The sequence below is a fragment of the Anolis carolinensis genome, chromosome 5, assembly GCF_035594765.1.
Source record: "Anolis carolinensis isolate JA03-04 chromosome 5, rAnoCar3.1.pri, whole genome shotgun sequence".
In the NCBI taxonomy this organism is placed as follows: Eukaryota; Metazoa; Chordata; class Lepidosauria; order Squamata; family Dactyloidae; genus Anolis; species Anolis carolinensis.
In genome coordinates this window covers 108,375,551-108,392,518 of record NC_085845.1, presented here as the reverse complement: position 1 = coordinate 108,392,518, position 16,968 = coordinate 108,375,551, and the positions used below count along the sequence as shown (strand labels likewise).

The following is a 16,968-nucleotide window of genomic DNA, read 5'->3' as shown; positions in this document are numbered from 1 at the left end:
TGGGGTTTTGCCTCCTAGCACTGGTCATTATACACACTAGTGCTGCATTGCCCCAAATTTCTGTCAAATTTTAGGAAGTGTTGGTTAGGGACAGTGTGGATTCTAGGCCAGTATGGGTAACGTCCTTGCAGACGGCCAATTCTCTCACACCAGAAGCAACTCAGGTTGCTCCTAACACGAAAAAAAAATCTGAGGAGCTTCAAGTTGGAGAAGCCTATATTATCAATATATCCAGGGATCAAGGGGATTAAATATATGTCCTCTTCATTGGGTCTTGTTCTGGTGGGCTTGGGGTCAAATTTGTGGGTTTTCACTTTGCCATTTTAGATGATCGTTTTTTGAAAAATTCACAAAACGCAGCACCCCAAATATGCATTTGGTGATGGATGAGATTTTTTAAATTATTTTTCACAATATGTAACTGAGGCAGTTGAATTTTATTTCTACTGGTGACGAGGTAACTTCAGAAATGTGTACCATTTCACTCCATACAGTTTAGTTTATATATGTATTTTTCATAGCTATATTAAAATTATCTATATGTCTCTAGAGTATAGTTTTGCTTAGTCACGTTACCTGACTACTGCTTAATTTGTCAATTTTAGGAGGTACAGATACAGTTAGAAGAATTAAAAAAGAAATATGAGAATGAGACAAGACAGCTTCAGAAGGAGAAAGAAACCATAAATGGAAAGCTTCAGGAGTGCTCCCTGGAGGTATGTGGGACATAAATCCATCCTTGAGAACAGGAAGGATTTCAATCTTCTTATCTGAAGGAATCTTGATATGCGACCTCCTGCAACTTTTCACACCAGTGTCACAGAACTATAGGTGAAATAGTATCATGAAGATTGTTTTACACACAAGTTTCTTAATCAAGCTATATGGTTGGCAGAATAATAGTGTCTGCTTGTATAAAGATGGTGTGGCATATTACAGTCATCCCTCCATATACACAGGGGTAGGAATGCACACTTGCAAAAGTGTGTATATGTGGGGGCGGGACCCGCAAATAATTTGCACACACACATGCTCTGTGGATGGGAACACTGGTATGATGTAATAGACAAAGAGTGGCTGCTGGAAATGCAGTGGGTGTTCTTTCCAACATTTCAGTGTTATACTAACAAAATATCATCAGCAGTATGTAGACTGGGCAATTCATCAGAATAAACCAGGCAAATAAAATACATCTTTTAAAATACCACACCATGAAGAAGATATTTACTACCTCCAAGGTGCAGTTTTTGCATTATGTTTTAGAATTTTATGACTAGAAAGGTTTCTTTCCCACAGTTAAAATGATGTGATGTATAAAAATGCTTTCTCCCGTGAAGGTTGCAGAATATTCCTTTAAAATGGATTGCATTTGTGATTCATTCTCCAGTACTCTTAAAGGAATTCAGTCTACAATTGAAATTCATGGACTGAGCTAAATTTTTCATTGTTTTCTGGTTGTGGTAGTTAATCTTACCACAGATAGCAAATGCACCTGGGAGGAGATAAGAAAAAGAAGAGGAGGAAGGCATATAAATGGGAAAAGAGACAGAAAATAGAGGGGCGAGGGATTCCCCAGTAGTTTGTTAATTAAATACAAGCCAGGTAGTGCATACACACATAGAACCAGGTAGTTTAGAGAGGAAAGGGAACTTGTAGGTATTTCAGTTTATGAGACAGAGCATTGTCTACAGATCTATAGTTATCTACATTTCAATATTTAAAGTATCTTGTTGCAGGACAGTCTTGCTCAAAATGGGCTCTTACTCAGCACTTGGGGTTTTTTGGAAATGTGGTATCCAGTGTACAGAAGGGTCACTTTTCCAAAATTGCACCACAAGAACTTCCTTTTGAGCACTAGAAAACCTTCCAGAATATTTACAAGTACAGATAAGGCTGCAGATGTTGTTGTTGTTGTTGTTGGGTTGCTGTGAGTTTTTCGAGCTGTATGGCCATGTTCCAGAAGCATTCTCTCCTAACGTTTCATCCACATCTATGACAGGCATCCTCAGAGGTGTGACGTCTGTTGGAAACTAGGCAAGTGAGGTTTATATATCTGTGGAATGTCCAGGGTGGGAGAAAGAACTCTTGTCTGCCTGAGGCAGGTGTGAATATTGCAATACGCCACCTTGATTAGCATTTAATGGCCTTGCAGATTCAAAGCCTGTCTGCTTCTTGCCAAAGGGAACTGTCCTGATTTTAGAGTTTTTTTAAAAAAAATACTGGTAGCCAGATTTTGTTCATTTTCATGCTTCTGGATTTCAGTGACTTCTCTGTATAGTCTGACCTGGTGGTTGTTAGAGTGGTCCAGCATTCTGTGTTCTCAAATAATATGTTGTTTCCAGGTTGGTTCATCAAGTGCGTAACACAGCATATTATTTGAGAATACAATCAGAAGAGTAAATAAAGAACAATACTAAAAAAAAGGAAATTCCAGACAGGAAACAATCAGGGCCAGCTAACACCTCCCAACAAATAATTCCCTCCGGCAAGAAGCAGACAGGCTTTGAATCTGAAAGGCCATTCAATGCAAATCAAGATTGCCAATTGCCTCAAATAGACCAGAGTTCTTTCTTCCAACCTGGATTTTCCACAGATACATAAATCCCACTTGTCTAGTTTCCAACAGACCTCACAACCTTTGAGGATGCCTGCCATAGATGTGGTCAAAATGTCAGGAGAGAATGCTTCTGGGACATGGCCATGCCACCCGGAAAATTCACAGCAACCCAGTGATTCTGGTCATGAAAGCCTTCGACAACACATTATTATTATTATTATTATTATTTATTATTACCCGTCTTTCTTGATGGCTCGAGGCAGGGTAAACATAGTTAAAACATAGTCAAAAACATATCAACATAAAATATGTACAATAAATTACATAGATAAAAACACAAAAATACTTTAAAAAACCCTGCACCAAACACAGATACAGAATTTATATATAGTAGCAGTAGAACGTAAATAAAAAGTTACGATTGAAATAACGAATAAGATAAGAAGGGAGCGAGTCCCAAACTGTTTTGAGCATTGGATTTATATAGGGAGTTATCTCCCATAGTACTCCCAAGAGGTCAGAACAATCAATATACTGTAATTTTCTCCCCAAATGTCCCAAAATGCCCTTTTGGGCAATTATCCATATTTTGTGGGGGCCCTGAGCATTTTTAGGCACAGGAAAGGACTTCTTTAATAATAGGAAATAAATATGCTCTAGACAGCATACTTCAGGGCAAAAATAACTTCATATAGGAAGTACAGTAGGGGAGTATGTCCTTTTAAGTATCCTGGGATGGGTAATGCACATCTCTGCCTCCTACAGTTTGATTTTATGATAGATCTGCTGACATCAACTGGATGACAAGGAATGTTTAGAATTATGTCAAACAAGCATATGTTTTATCAGTGCATATTAATTAATGCATTGCAACCTTTTAAAAAGAGTCATTTCCTCTTGCTGATTTAGGCTTTAAGGTTAGAAACTTTCATCAGACAAAACCGCGATATCCCGAAATGTGCAGAATTCCTTAAATCTCATGCCAGAAAATCCCGCGAGAGGCAACAGGAGGTATGGAGTGTACTTTATCTATTGTTAAATGACCTGGATAAATATTTCTGACTTGGTATTGTAACATAAACTGTTTCTCTATAAAATGCTGAATTTAAATTGAGACTCTACATAACAGTTTGATATTGTTCTTGCTATGTGGGTAAGAGTGAATTGACTTCATGTACCAGAAAACTACACATTTAAAATGCCAAGATGCCACCAGAATGCATACAATCTGACATTCTGACAATTCAGAGAAACTGTCCAAAGAGCAACTAACAGGTTATTTCTCCCTAGTTATTCAGCCGCAATTAATGAAAAGCTATAAGGCAGGTTGATCAGGCAAACACCATATGTTCTTGTAAAAGCACAGGAGTTCTGAAATACCTCCATAATGTTTCACCTTTTTATTTTTATTTTTTTTAAATGATCTTTATTAAGAATTTTCATACAATATGATAAAATAAGTGAGTGATAAATATAGAGAAGTAAAGAGGTGGGGGGGGGGGAAGGGGGGAGTAAAAAAAGAAGAAAAAACAAAAACCAAAAAAAAAAGAAAGAAAAAGAAAAACCAAAAACCAGAGACAAAAAGCAGTTAAATTAAAAACATCTGGGACTTCCCAGCTTTCCCGATGAGGTATTTTCCATTTGCTTCCTTCTTCTTTCCTCATCTTCATTCGTTTCTTCTTGCTTCTTAATGTATTAGTGAATTCTTACTTAATTGTCTGTTTCTACCTGTTGATTTATTGATTTATTATTTATCTTATTGTTTTCTTTAGTTTAGTTTAATATCTTATGCTTTTTTCTTGTTTTTCCTTTTTTCCTTTCTATTTATATAATTATCTAATTGTTGCCAGTTTGTCTCTTTTCTAGGTTTTCCCTGCTGTTTAGCTATTAGAAAGGTTAGCCTATCCGAATTTTTTATCTCTGCAACTTTAGTTAACCATTCTGTTTCGCTGGGAATTTCTTTCTGTCTCCAGTATCTTCCATAGGTAATTCTGGCCGCTGTTGTTAAATATGTCACTATTTTTTGTTCGTTTGAGCCTGGGGGTAGGTTAGAGATTCCTAATAAGTATGTTTCAGGAAGTTTATTAAGTCTTTTTTCTAGGATCTTTGTTACACTTTGATGTATATTTGACCAATATTCTTTAGCTTTCCTACATTTCCACCACATGTGAAAGTATGTACCCTCTTTCTCACCACATTTCCAACATTTTGTGTTCATGCTTTTATTTATCAGACCTAGTTTTTTTGGTGTTATGTGCCACCTGTAGAGCATCTTCATCCAATTTTCTTTTAAATCATACGAATATGTTAATTTTAATTTTCTGTTCCATCCTGCCTCCCATTCGTCCATGTGTATCACTCTCCCTACATCTTTCGCCCATTTGGTCATACACTCTTTAACTGTTTCAGTCTCTGTGTCCCATTCAAGTAATACTTTATATATTTTCGAAATTATTTTTCCTTTGATTTCTAAGATTCTGTCCCATCTGTTATTCTTTTCCATAAATCCCAATATTTTATCTTTTTTAAAGGATTCCATTAATTGTCCATATTGTAGCCAGCTTAAATTTGGGTATTTTGTTTTTATTTCTTGTTGTGGAATTAAAATATCATCCGCCCCCTGTTTTCTAATTAAATCCTCGTATTTCGGCCAATTTGACCATCCTAGTAGTCTTCTTTGCAAAGCCTCTAAGGGCGATAACCATCTTGGTGTTTTGCTGTACATTCTCCTTTTATATTTGTCCCACGATTTTAATAAGGCCGATCTAATTAAGTGGTTGCAAAAAAAAATTTCTATTTTAGTTTTGTCATACCAGAGGTATGAATGCCAACCTGTGCGCAGGTCGAAACCTTCTAAATTTAATATCTTCTTATTTTTTAATTGTATCCAGTCCTTTATCCATAGTAAGTTACTTGCTTCATAATATAGTTTCAGGCTGGGTAGAGAGAATCCCCCCCTGCTCTTGTCATCTGTTAAGTTTTTTATTTTGATTCAGGGTTTCTTTCCGTTCCAAATGAATTTACTTATATCTTTATTCCAATTTGTAAAATTCTTCTGATTTCTTAAGATAGGGAGACATTGGAATAGAAATAACATTTTAGGTAGTACGTTCATTTTAACTGTTGCCATCCTGCCCCACAGTGATAACTTTAAGTTTTTCCATATCTCAAGTTCTTTTTTTTATTTCATTCCATATTTTCTCGTAATTATTTTTTAATAATTGTATATTTTTTGATGTTATATTTATCCCTAGGTATTTAATTTTTGGTATTATTTGGACTCCTAAGTGTTCTATTATCCTATCTTGTTTTTTCTTTTGAATATTTTTTGCCAAGGCTTTGGTTTTGCTTATGTTCATTTTAAATCCTGCTAGGTCTCCATATTCCTTAATAGTCTTAATCCATTTTTCCCCTTTAGTTATCGGGTCTTCAATAAAACAAATTAAATCGTCTGCATAAGCTCTTACTTTGTAATGTGTCCCTTGTATCACTGTGCCCTGTAGTTCCTTATCTTCTCTGATCCTATTGAGTAATACTTCTAGTGTCATTATAAATATCAGTGGTGACAAGGGGCATCCTTGTCTTGTCCCTTTCTGTATTTCAATTTGTTCTGTTTCTTGGCCATTTATTGTGATTTTTGCTGTCTGATCTTGGTATATAGTTTCTAATAAGTTTTGGAAATAATAGCCCATGTCCAACTCCTGTGCTAAGAATTTTAAAAAATTCCAATTCACCCTATCAAATGCTTTTTCGGCGTCTATTGCTAGAAATATCATTTCCCTCTGGTTGTTTACTTCATAGTATTCTATGAGATCAAGGACTATTCTAATGTTATCCTTTATATGTCTATTTGGAAGGAATCTGACTTGGTCTTCCTTTATCCAATTTGTTAAGAACTTTTTTAGTCTCTCCGCTATAATGTTTGAAAATTTTTTATAATCAATATTTAATAATGAGATGGGCCTGTAATTCTTGATTTTTTCTGGGTCATTATTTTCCTTGTGTATTACAGTGATCGAGGCCTCCTTCCATGTGTCCAGCATTTTCTTTTGATTTCTTATTATATTCATTACATTTTGGAGATGTGGAGCTAATTCTTTTTTAAAAGTTTTGTAGTATATTGCAGTTAGGCCGTCCGGCCCTGGGGCTTTTGATCCATCTATTTTTCTGATTGCTTCTTCTATTTCTTTTATTGATGTCTCCTTGTTTAAGGATTCTCTTTCCTCTGTTGTTAGTCTTTCTAATTTCAGTTTTCCCAGATAATTTGTAATCTTTTCTTCTTTTATATTATCTTTCTCGTATAATTTACTATAAAATTTATGGAACTGATCTAGTATGTCCTTATCTGTGTAATAATATTTCTCCCCAATTTTTATTCTATTTATAAAAGTTGATTCTCTTTTTTTCCTTAACTTCCTTGATAACCAGCGCCCCGGTTTGTTTGTATTTTCAAAGTGGTCCTGCTTTATGTACTTTAATTGTTTTGCTCTTTGTTCTAATTCCAAATATTCTCTATTTCTTTGTCTTATTGTCAGTTCATGCAGAAGTTTATTATTCTTAGGGTTCTTTTTTAATTTGTTTTCCGTTTCTATTATTTTTTCAATTGCCTGATTTATTTGTTCCTGATTTTTCCTCTTTTTTTGAATACTTTGTTGTAAGAAGTATCCCCTCATAGTAGCTTTACTTGCTTCCCAAACTGTTGTAGGTGAAATTTCCTGGTTGTTATTAATCGCAAATAATTCTTCTATTAATTTCCTATTTTCTTCTATGTCCTCTTTCCTTTTTAATAGATTTTCGTCTAATCTCCATTTCCATCTACCTCTTTTTTGGTTCAATACTATCTCGATTGGGCTGTGGTCTGAATCTAACATAGGGAGGATCTTTGATTTTGTGACTTTAGAAGTTAGCGATCCAGATATCCAAAACATATCGATACGGGACCAGCTTTTATGTCTGGCTGAGAAAAAGGTGTAGTCTCTGTCTTTTTCGTGTTGTAATCTCCATATGTCTACCAAGTTATATTCCTCTTTTAATGTTTTAAATTCTTTAGATATTGTTTCTTTATTTTTCCCACTTCCTCTATTTTTGCCTGTGTTTTTATCTATTTCGTTATTTAGGACCCCATTGAAATCCCCCATTAGAATAATCCCATCAAATTCCTTTTCCCTCCAGAATTCTTTAAGTTTTTTCACAAATTTTGATTTCGATTCGTTTGGTGCATAAATGTTGCATATCAAAATTTTTAAATTTTCCAACTTTATCATTACCCCTAATATTCTACCCTCATTGTCTTTAAAACTTAATTCAGCCAAAATATTGGGGCTAATATATGTTGCTACTCCTCTTTTTTTCCGAATATCTAACGAATGAAATTCTTGACCTAATTTTGGTTGTGTTAACAATTTAGTGTGATCCTGTTTAATATGAACTTCTTATAATGAAATTATATCATATTCCAATTTTTTAAATTTATTAAATATTTTATTCCTTTTCTGGGGTTCGTTTAATCCGTTAACATTATTACTATATATTTTTAATTTTCTACTCATGTCTGATCTTCTTCTTTATCCTTGGGGTCTCTCCCTTCATCCTCTGAGGGGTTTATCGAGCTCTCTTCGACCTCTTCTTCCGACTCACCTTCCTCTTCTGTTTTATTTTGTTAGATTTTTGTTCTAATATTTGTACTTCTCTTTGTAGTTTCCCGTGTAGGTTTCTTAGTTCCACTTTGTCATTTTTCAATTCTTTTAGTTCTTGACTTAAACTCCCTATTTCTTGTTTCATTCCCTTCAGTTCACTTTTAATTTCTTTCTTAAACTCTGCCATTTGGTCCTGTGCCAGTTTTTGGTAAGCGTCTTGCTTCTCCTGCATTCTATAAAGCTCTTTAAGGATCATTTCCGTCATCTCTTTGACCTGGACTTCTTCCGAGAGTGATGCTCTTTTCTGCATAGTTTTTGAGTCTTTTGTGTCTTTCTCGCTTCTCAATCTGTAAGCCATTTTTTTTGTTTCCTCAATCTATTCTTCAATAATCTTCAGCTTTGTTCCTTCAATCTCTAAAGTTTTATTTTCTGCTTCTCAATTCAGTATGGTAGTGAAATTTGTATTTTCTATCTCTCCTGAGATCTATTTGAGTGAAACTTCTAACTCTCTTTAGAGTCTATGCGATTCTGGAAAAAAAAAACACTTCAAAAAATATCAAAATATCAAATTAGAACTGGACAGGCGAGTATGATAACCTTTGGAAAATTGGGCCTCTAATTGTTCAATAACTATATCTCAACAAAATTCTGAGTATGTTTTAGGATATATTCTGATGAGGGAAGTAGGTATCACAAATCTGTGTATCAGTGTATCCTCACTCTCCCCTTGTGGCCACTCTGACGGGGTATAGATTGCTCCTTATGTCTTTACTTTCTCCTTTGTTTTTTCTTTTTTTTCTCTCTTCCTTTGTTTTAATATAATTTGATTCGTTTATTGCTATAGATCCCCCCGCAAATTTTATTGTACTTCTTCCCTTCGGAGGTTTCCTTTCGGGACTTTAAATCCCCTTATGAAAGTGCTCAGTGAGGTCTCCTTTTATAAATAATGTAAATAGTCTTTTTTCACAGTCTTTACCTTTCACGGTGTCCTTTTGAGCCTTTCCCGCATCTCTTTAGGGCCTCCGGTAAGTCCTTACTACTGCCGTCACTACTCCCGTCATCACTGTCGTCTCTTTCCTCTTTTTCTTTTCGTCCGGGTTGTCTCTCTCTCTTGTCTCTCCACTGCACCTTTCCTCTCTCGTTCTCTTCCTTCTCTCTCGTCTTCTCGCCCCTTTCGTCTTCACGTCTTCACGTCGTCTTCTCGCGAGGTTTCGCTTGTCTTCTTCCCGCGAGATATCCTCTTCCTTTCTTCCTGGTTTGTCTCTCCTCCCTCGCGTCCCGCGCGGTCCTCTCTTCTGCACCGCCAGGCCCCAGGTCAATTCCAGACCTTATTGTTCTTGGCGTTTTCAAGGTCATTGTCTTGCGAGCGCCATATTTCCAGCCCAATCTTCCTTATTCACCGAGTGTTTTTTTTTCGTTCGTTAAGTTCAATCAATCAATTCATTAAGTCCATTAAATTCATTGAATTGCCTGCCTCGGTGCCTGATTGTCTTTTAAACCTCTTTAATATCTTCAAATCAACAAATCAATTCCAACCGCCTGATTCTCTCCCCTTCAATCCAGTTTCCGTGCTCCTTTGCTGTTAGGGTTATTATTATCACTTATTCGAATGAAGTGTTCTTACCCCCCGGTAGGCTTCTTTCTTCCATTTCCTTTCCTTTTCTTTTTTAATTCTCGTCTTTCGTGATGTGGTGGCGACCGATGCGCTGGTGATCGGTCCGATAACCAGCTCGCTTCTTCTTGGCTCGCTGTACCCTGTGAGGGCTCTCCCGGACCTTTTTAGGCACCCCTCCTTGATGGAGGGACCCCTCTATAGGCCGTCGGGTGTCCTCGTGGGTTATGCTGTCTCCCCGCTTCGATCCGCGGAAGGAGAGGGAGCATCCGCTCTACCCAGCCGTATAAGAAGGTTGGTCCTCTGACAGAGCTTCAGAGGACCCGACTTGTCGCCATTTTTCCACACCGGAAGTCCCAATGTTTCACCTTTTTATACTGGACCAGCTGGTACTGCAATTTCACTTTACTACAATAAAATTGTTAGAAATTCTGTTCTGAAAAAAACAGGAGATGCATAGACAAGTGTAGACTTCAGTGTTTTCATAGTGTCATCTGGATATTCTAGGGAGGAAAATAAGATAGTTTGTTAATGAGAAAATGACCTTAGACATCCAGTCCCTTTTCCTATTTTACAGTGCTTTACCCCACATGTGTCAAACTCAAGGCCTGTGAGTTTAATTCACCAGCCATGTCATTTTAGGTGGCCCATCAAATTCTGGATTCCAACTTTTGTATTCCTCATTCGACATCATGACTAGAGCTGATGGGAGTTGGGATACACAGTGACAGCTGGTAAAATGTGTTTTGTTCTGTTTAATCAGGAGAGTGGGGTTTGATTTTAGATTCAAGGCTTGTGGATATAATGCCTGACTTTAAAATGTCCTTTAACCTTTTTCAACTTCAGAATCACAAGTGCTGTTGTGTTGCAATTCCTGTTATTCCCAGTTTGCATGGTGGATAATCAAAAGTGATGGAAGTTGTCATTTAGGAACATTTGGGAGACCCAAATTGGGTAAAAACTAAAGATCACCAAGCACCATTTAAAAATATATATAGTTGGCCCTCTGTATCCACAGATTCTCCATCCATGGATTCAGTTGTCCTTTGAAGACAGCCATAGCGCTGATGTCGTCCTCAGTGAAAATCAGTTTGACACCCCATCCTTTCCTTTATATATATGATGAAATAAACATCACCATTAAATATACTGGTATCAGTTTTAATTCATAGTAATTCTTTCTTACTGTGTTTTAAAACATGATTTTATTTATTGGTGTCCTTTAATAAAGTTATTCAGGTTTATAAGTGCTATTGACTGTTGAGATTTCCAATCTTCTGAATCCCATCAGAACAGAATTGAAACTTCATTTCTTGATATGGGGCTTTCACTTTTATTGCATTATGCTGATCAGATAGTTTTATTGAAGACTTCTGTAGAGATCTGATGTGGCAGAGGATGGAATCCCTCTGAATCCCACCGCTGCCACCAATTTATGTAAGGAACTGATGTGGCAGATGATGGAATCCCCTTGAATCCCACCGCTGCCACCAATTTATGTAAGGAGCTGAGGTGACAGGGAATGGAATCCCTTTTAGAATCCCTCAGCTTTGCCACCAATATTGTACAGAGGTGAGGTGTCTGACAGGAATGTGAGGCCGGGATGGAACCCTTTTGATCCCACACACGCACACACACAGATACCACCACCTAATAAAGATGTTTTATAAGAGATGATGTTAATTAATTATTTGTTTGATTATCTTCTTCGCTGCCACCAATGGAGACGTCAGGCAGATGGTACTGGTTCTTATAAGCTTTCTCTATTTGTTCCACTTCAGGTGTTGATGTTGCTTAATTTAATATGAGAGTATGACAGAGGCTTATTCAAAACAAGTTTATTGCAGGTACAGAGCTTGATGGTTTCAGATAACTTGGTAAAGGCACTTCGCTTAATGGTTACAAACAGTTATAAGGTGGTTAAACTTTCAAAATACTTCTTTCTCTGGATTACACTAAACCCTGATCCTCCTGGATCCCCTGGGATTAATGTTCTCTAATCCACAGACTCTACAACTGACCCTAGACAAATCACCTAACTTGCCTAGTCTGGTCTAACCTAAATCTGACTCAAATCTTTCTATTTAAGCCAGTCTGATTCTCCACACAAGAACCAGATCCTTCTCTGTGACTGGAAAATCACAGACTGCTGGGTTTTAAAACATTCCCCTTTTCCTTTCCAAGCGGCGGTTGGCTCCGCCCCTGTTGCCATGGCAACCTGCCCCAGCATTCCAAGATGGCTACCTTCCCCCATACACATGGTCAACTGAAATACTTACCATTTTAAACTTAGCCAAACCTGACTGTTCAAACAAATCAAATACACATATCATCCATATACAAAATATAATTATACACTTCTTCACACCTCCCAACCCATAAAGATTATTTTTGACTTTTCTACATGCTAGAATGGTCAAAAATAATAATGTGGATTGTAATTACAAATATACAACAATACATATTAATACACTATTATCATATAAGATCAACACATTATCATGCAACACATAAACCATAAATACAAACCTTCAATGTTGCACATACACATAACATATTCAGATTTTACTATCTTTTCTGTTGTTAAAATTCACAACCTTAAATCAAGAGACATTTTAAAATACATTTTCCATAAATCATATTTCTAACAATTTAATTTTTATTTATACACTGGACTAATCAGCCTTTGGGTGCTTGGTTCATTTCCTAGAGATCATCTTCATGTCACTTGATACAGTTCGTTGACATTTCACTCTGCGGCGCATTCCAGAGGTTAACATGTTGTTGGGACAATTACACTTATCCTTCCCATCAACACAACGAACTCTCTCTGTCCCAAAATGTCTTTTGCGAAACTTCCAAGAGTCATTCAAGAAGTCCTGGAAAACATAGTCCAAACACTTTTGTAGAACATCAAAAGTAAACTGATGATAGTTAAAACTACCAATCTCTGCCGCATTGAAGTCCTCAGAATTCTCTCCGTTGAAAAACACTCTCCGCTTGCTTCTTGATTCGCTGCGATTGGCGATGACCCACAGGCTCAAAATGTCCATCTTCTTTGGTGTGTTAGTTGGTCCCTTGGGCTCTCCTACGCACAGCAACTCAAACTGACCAAATCTGGTGTTTTCCTGAGGTAAATTTTCCTCTGGCCACACCTGCTGACCATGCTCTGTACTTGTAATGACTACAGAGGTAACCACTGAGCAAATAGAGTCAGTCATTTCCCAAAATTCCCTCAGAACTTCATCTTCCTTCTCATCTTTACTGGGAACCACATTGTTTTTTCTGTTAGCACCAAGCAACTTCATGTTACCATCTTTCTCTGGCAAATCTTTTGTAAAGGCACAGTCACTTTTTAAACCATTACTCTTTATAACAGTATTAATTTCTCCACGGTCTTCAAACAAATCATTTTCATTAATGACTGGCACTTCTAAATCCCCAATTACTTCAGCTTGCTCCACTCCTGTGTCACTATGGCACTGAATAGGGACCTCAGCCACTGGTGACACATTTACCTCAGCCACGTAATGAATCTCAAGCTGTGACTGAGATAATTTCTTTTGGAGATTTACGATTCCTCCATCTTCAGCAGAATCTTCTACTGGTTTAAATTGAGATCTTACAAGATTAACAGAGTCGTTGTTTTGAGATGGCTTCGACTCTGAAGGATAAATTTCTACTTTACAGTATTTGAAATATTCTCCGTACTCCACAACCTTTCTCTCAATTGGTCTCTGTCTTTCTATACAGCCATACCAATTGACTAACTTATTCCAGGCTTCAATAGGAATCACCTCATAGTCCACTCCTTCAATGGAATATCTCTTTAAAGTCTGGGTTTCTGAATCTTCAACAAGTTTTGAGTTGTCAATGGGTCCTGGGTAGTAATCATGCTTTCCTGCATAATACAGGTCCCAGCTTTCAAAACCCACATATCTCTGCCACTTTTTGAACCACTTATAATCAATCAGGCACCAAGAATCCCCTGGGCACAATGGCATCTTCAAAAGTGGTGCGAGCTCAATCCGCTGCATCTCAACATCCTCCTTAGTGTATTTAGAAAACCTCTTTAAGGCTAAATCACTAGGAGTTCTTGGTTGTGTTACCACAGAAGGCTGAGACAGTGTCAGCTTCTGTTTCTCCCATTCAATCTCCATCTTTCTCAGCTCTATCTGTGCCTGTCTCTGTTTCTCTTGTGCTTCTAATTCTAATTTCCTCATCTCTAATTGGTATTTCATCATTGCTTCTGTCATGGTGGTCTGTTGTTCCGAATCTGAACTCTCTCCCTCTTGGTACACTTCTACCTCTCCTGCTCCTCTTTTCTGCTTTCTGGTGGCCATTCTTTATAACTTTTACCTCAGAAATTTTATTGAGCGATCTCAGGCACCAAATTAGGGATGTTATACGTATCCCGCCGCTTGCCGCCAATTAATGTAGAGATCTGATGTTGCAGAGGATGGAATCCCTCTGAATCCCACCGCTGCCACCAATTTATGTAAGGAACTGAGGTGACAGGGAATGGAATCCCTTTTAGAATCCCTCAGCTTTGCCACCAATATTGTACAGAGGTGAGGTGTCTGACAGGAATGTGAGGCCGGGATGGAACCCTTTTGATCCCACACACGCACACACACAGATACCACCACCTAATAAAGATGTTTTATAAGAGATGATGTTAATTAATTATTTGTTTGATTATCTTCTTCGCTGCCACCAATGGAGACGTCAGGCAGATGGTACTGGTTCTTATAAGCTTTCTCTATTTGTTCCACTTCAGGTGTTGATGTTGCTTAATTTAATATGAGAGTATGACAGAGGCTTATTTAGAATAAAATCAAAACAAGTTTATTGCAGGTACAGAGCTTGATGGTTTCAGATAACTTGGTAAAGGCACTTCGCTTAATGGTTACAAACAGTTATAAGGTGGTTAAACTTTCAAAATACTTCTTTCTCTGGATTACACTAAACCCTGATCCTCCTGAATCCCCTGGGATTAATGTTCTCTAATCCACAGACTCTACAACTGACCCTAGACAAATCACCTAACTTGCCTAGTCTGGTCTAACCTAAATCTGACTCAAATCTTTCTATTTAAGCCAGTCTGATTCTCCACACAAGAACCAGATCCTTCTCTGTGACTGGAAAATCACAGACTGCTGGGTTTTAAAACATTCCCCTTTTCCTTTCCAAGCGGCGGTTGGCTCCGCCCCTGTTGCCATGGCAACCTGCCCCAGCATTCCAAGATGGCTACCTTCCCCCATACACATGGTCAACTGAAATACTCACCATTTTAAACTTAGCCAAACCTGACTGTTCAAACAAATCAAATACACATATCATCCATATACAAAATATAATTATACACTTCTTCACAACTTCTTTGTCCATTAAACTTGCTGGGTTGTTGAGAGAGATTCTGTATCAGTGGTTTATCCTGCCTGTTGTTTCATTGGTTTCTTCATTTGCTTTTTCTTGGCTGATGTGCAGCAGACTTGGGATGGTAGGCAAAGGCAAGAAAAACAAATCAGGAATAGTTGAAAGTAGCCTGCTATGCATCTCATACTTTTCTTTTTAATGTGGCAATGTTGGCACCTGGGTCATACTCTGGGAGCCAGAGGGGTCGTCCACATCGTTATTTCCTCCAATTCAAGATATAGATCAAAAAGATCAGCCTTGCTCCTGAGTGATTATACAGGCAACCCAAGAACCAGTTGCAAGCTTCCACTATGTCCACAAACCTCCAATGATTCAAATATAGCAAAAACCAGGAGTAGGTTTTTTTTTTTTGTTTCTCTGTGTCTTTAGGAGAGCCAAGCAATAGAGAGAAATTTAGTATTCTCATGAGAATGCTGCCCTTTCATTGTCAGGGGGGTATTTGTTTACTTCTCTCCGAGCTGTAGCTTTAATGCTGTCCTGACAGGTGCTCCGAATGCTTCTTTCACTTTGCAGCACTGCACTGTTTATACAGTGATTGACTTTTACAGTGCATTTTATGGCATGATCTGGAATTTCTGGTGAGTTTTTTAAATGCATGGTTTCTGGCTGGATGCGTGTTGGAGGTTGTATTGGGAGTGTACATTTTTGTGCACCCCAACCTTGAGATAGTTTCTAGACTAGGCATGGGCAAACTTCGGTCCTCCAGGTGTTTTGGACTCCAATTCCCACAATTCCTAACAGCCTCAGGCCCTTTCCTTCCCCTCCCCCCTCAGCCGCTTAAGCGGGGGAAGGAAAGGGCCTGAGGCTGTTAGGAATTGTGGGAGTTGGAGTCCAAAACACCTGGAGGACTGAAGTTTGCCCATACCTGTTCTTAGACAGATTATAATGCTTGTGCCAATGGAACTAGAGTGTTAAACAATTTGGCTATAACATTTCAGGCTGCATGATATTGTCAGTTTCCCGTTTGTCTAGAACAGTGGTTCTCAACCTGGGATCCCCAGATGTTTTTGGCCTTCAACTTCCAGAAATCCCAGTCAGTTTACCAGCTATTAGGATTTCTGGGAGTTGAAGGCCAAAAACATCTGGGGACCCCAGGTTGAGAACCACTGGTCTAGAATAACTTCTACAACTTATAAACTCAGGTAAGATAGCACTTTAAAAATATTCAAGCATGGAATTATCCAAGTAGTTTATTTTTGTTAAAATCTCATAGCAATGTCATTATTTATTTATTTGGTTTATATCTTGTTTTCTCCCAAATGGGACTCCAGGTAGTTCAGATTTCTACCTATTATCTGTGTAGTAACTGTATGAGTCATTCATTATTTTCCTTGATGTTGTTGATTATTTGTTCAGTCATTTCCGACTCTTCATGACCTCATGATCCAGCCCACTCCAAAGCTTCCTGTCGGTGGTCACCACCCCAGCGACCAAGGTCCAACCAGTCATTTCAGGGATAACATCCATCCATTTTGCCCTTGGTTGGCCCCTCTTCCTTTTTCTTTCCATTTTCCCCAGCATCATTCTCTTCTCCAAGCTATCCTGATTTCTCATTATGTGTCCAAAGTATTTTATCTTTGCCTTTAATATCCTTCCTTCCAGTGAGCAGTCGGGCTTTATTTCCTGGAGTATGAACTGGTTTGATCTTCCTGCGGTCCAAGGCACTCTCAAAATTTTCCTCCAACACCATAGTTTAAAAGCATCTATCTTTCTTTGCTCGGCCT

At 37.8% G+C, this 16,968-nt stretch overlaps 2 protein-coding genes across 6 annotated transcripts in view; one reads left to right on the top strand and one right to left on the bottom strand.

Annotated features, from left to right (window-relative positions):
- Positions 1-16,968, top strand: part of fam184b (family with sequence similarity 184 member B) — a 103,683-nt gene that overhangs the window by 44,521 nt on the left and 42,194 nt on the right. For all 5 annotated transcript variants that reach the window (XM_008111303.3, XM_008111302.3, XM_008111301.3 and 2 more), the window contains exons 6-7: positions 606-716; positions 3,467-3,568. In XM_008111303.3, coding sequence (XP_008109510.3) covers positions 606-716; positions 3,467-3,568 — 213 coding nt within the window. The remainder of the gene's footprint in view (positions 1-605; positions 717-3,466; positions 3,569-16,968) is intronic.
- Positions 11,239-15,160, bottom strand: LOC107982896 (uncharacterized). Its single transcript, XM_016993903.2, has one exon. The coding sequence runs from the start codon at positions 14,146-14,148 to the stop codon at positions 12,505-12,507; it is 1,644 nt and encodes a 547-aa protein (XP_016849392.2). The 5' UTR covers positions 14,149-15,160; the 3' UTR covers positions 11,239-12,504.